Raw genomic sequence first — 1,939 nt, 5'->3', positions numbered from 1 at the left:
ATTGATATGACCAATGTTCATAATATACTATTATGCAAATAAAAACGTTTTAAAATAGCATGTATATCAGGGTCCTAATTTGCTAAGTACATCTATACATGCATCCACACAAACATTTACATAAAAAGAAGGGACATATGTATTATGACATAAACAGTCATCATCTGTTTATGGTGAGGTTATTACAGATACACTTAATTTTCTATACTTTTATTTCCTATATTTCAAAAAATGCTATAATGAATATTAATTTTCTTGGTAAATATAAATAAATTACATTAAAAATCAAGAAGATTCAATGAAGAACCTATGTTATGTCCTAGCTATGTTAGAAGCCCAGAATCTCAAAATGAGTAATCCAAGATACATATTTCATTGATAAATTTCCTTGCATTCTTCAGATTCATGGCACCCATGGGCATAAAGACTTTCTCTCGCACAGAGTTAAAGCATCAAAGATGCTATTTTGTACAGACAATTGAACATAGACTGTGCCACCCAGACTTAGCCATGTCAGGATAAGTTAGTACTGAGAGGTTCTATTCTGCACTTAGAAGGCTTTAAATTAATACATGAGGTACGCTACATGGTAGATGTACAGGCAAATGCTGGGCTAGAAGAAGGTGTGCTTTATCCCATGATTAACAGGAAAGCATCTACACACCAAAATCATGTGTTCCCAAATTATTTTCATTCATTCAGAACTCTATGGAGTATCTACTGAGTGCCACACACTACGTGCCAGGTACTGTGCCAAGCAGTAGAGCAGACTAGGTGTACAGATCATGATCTGTTCTTGTCAAAAAACTCACTCTATGAGGGAGTCAGAAAATGCAAAGTGGTAAGTGCCCTGGGGAACAGGAGGAGAAGGAAGGCTCAACCCATGCAGAGCACAGGAAATGTGTTCCTAGATGAGGTGACATTGAGCATCTGGAAGAAATCCACCCATCAGAGAGAAAGAGGAAGGGCACTCTGGGCACGGAAAAGAGCTCGCACATGTTCACATGAAAAGAAAGGGCATGGAAATTGGGTGGAGCAACAGGTAGGGAGTGGTAGGAAAGGATGTCATAAGGTCATTTGGGATTTGGCCATGGTGTCTTGTGTGGTACACTGGGTAGATGAAGAAGCAGCTTTTGGCTAAGTGACTGTTTATCTGCTCAGCTCCTCTATGGGCTGAGGGGATCAGCATCCCAGCATTCCAGCTATGCTTTGAGGTTGCATGTTTGGCCATAAGTACATGCCAAAGACTGGACTTCTGGCTATGAGGACAGCTGCCATGCTGGGGTCTGCATCTTGGAGAGATCACTCCCAGTGGGGATGGAGGCCAGAGGAAGAGAAGCCAGGTGTGTCTGACAACACTGGTGTGCTCTTATTTGCATAGCACATGGCACAATATTCTTACATCAATCTTGGATGTCTTGCAGAAAGCTCCCACAGGGTGGACGTGGTCATAGAGGATGATGACCCCCACCATCACCCGCATGCAGAACATCAGTGTTTCTTCACTTGTGAACCTGCTCCTGTACTCCCTGGAAGACAGAAGAGATGGCAGCAGCGTCACTACCTTGTCAGATCACATGCATTTTTGGCTCCACAACTGGCTACTCTAGACGCTTCCAATCCTCTCTTGAGAACAATCCCAGACCTGCAACAATAGGGTAAATACGCTCTCGGAGAAACCCAGGATCACAATTCTCCATGAATCTATTCAACCAGCAATTTGCTGTGAAAATAAGGTAAATTAGAGGGCAGTAAATTCTCTTCTTTTCTGCCCTTCAGCGGGCCAGCTCATCAGGTACATCACTCCCCCACCCATCAATCTCGAATATTTTATAGCAGATCCCTCTGGCTGTCCAAGATTATAGAGAATAATGGCTTCATTACAGAAAAAAAAAAAAAAAAAAAAAAAGGCTTTTTTTTTCAGAGACGCCATTTTGGC

The 1,939-nt window shown here is 41.7% G+C and overlaps 1 protein-coding gene across 5 annotated transcripts in view; it reads right to left on the bottom strand.

The window, feature by feature from the left end:
• FAM49A (family with sequence similarity 49, member A) overlaps window positions 1-1,939 on the bottom strand; it is a 68,298-nt gene that overhangs the window by 10,036 nt on the left and 56,323 nt on the right. For all 5 annotated transcript variants that reach the window (XM_008593484.1, XM_008593487.1, XM_008593486.1 and 2 more), the window contains exon 9: window positions 1,403-1,529. In XM_008593484.1, coding sequence (XP_008591706.1) covers window positions 1,403-1,529 — 127 coding nt within the window. The remainder of the gene's footprint in view (window positions 1-1,402; window positions 1,530-1,939) is intronic.

Source organism: Galeopterus variegatus, unplaced genomic scaffold (genome assembly GCF_000696425.1).
Source record: "Galeopterus variegatus unplaced genomic scaffold, G_variegatus-3.0.2 Scaffold9229, whole genome shotgun sequence".
Classification (NCBI taxonomy): Eukaryota; Metazoa; Chordata; class Mammalia; order Dermoptera; family Cynocephalidae; genus Galeopterus; species Galeopterus variegatus.
The sequence above is the reverse complement of the archived record's forward strand: the minus strand, read 5'-3'. Positions and strand labels throughout refer to the sequence as shown.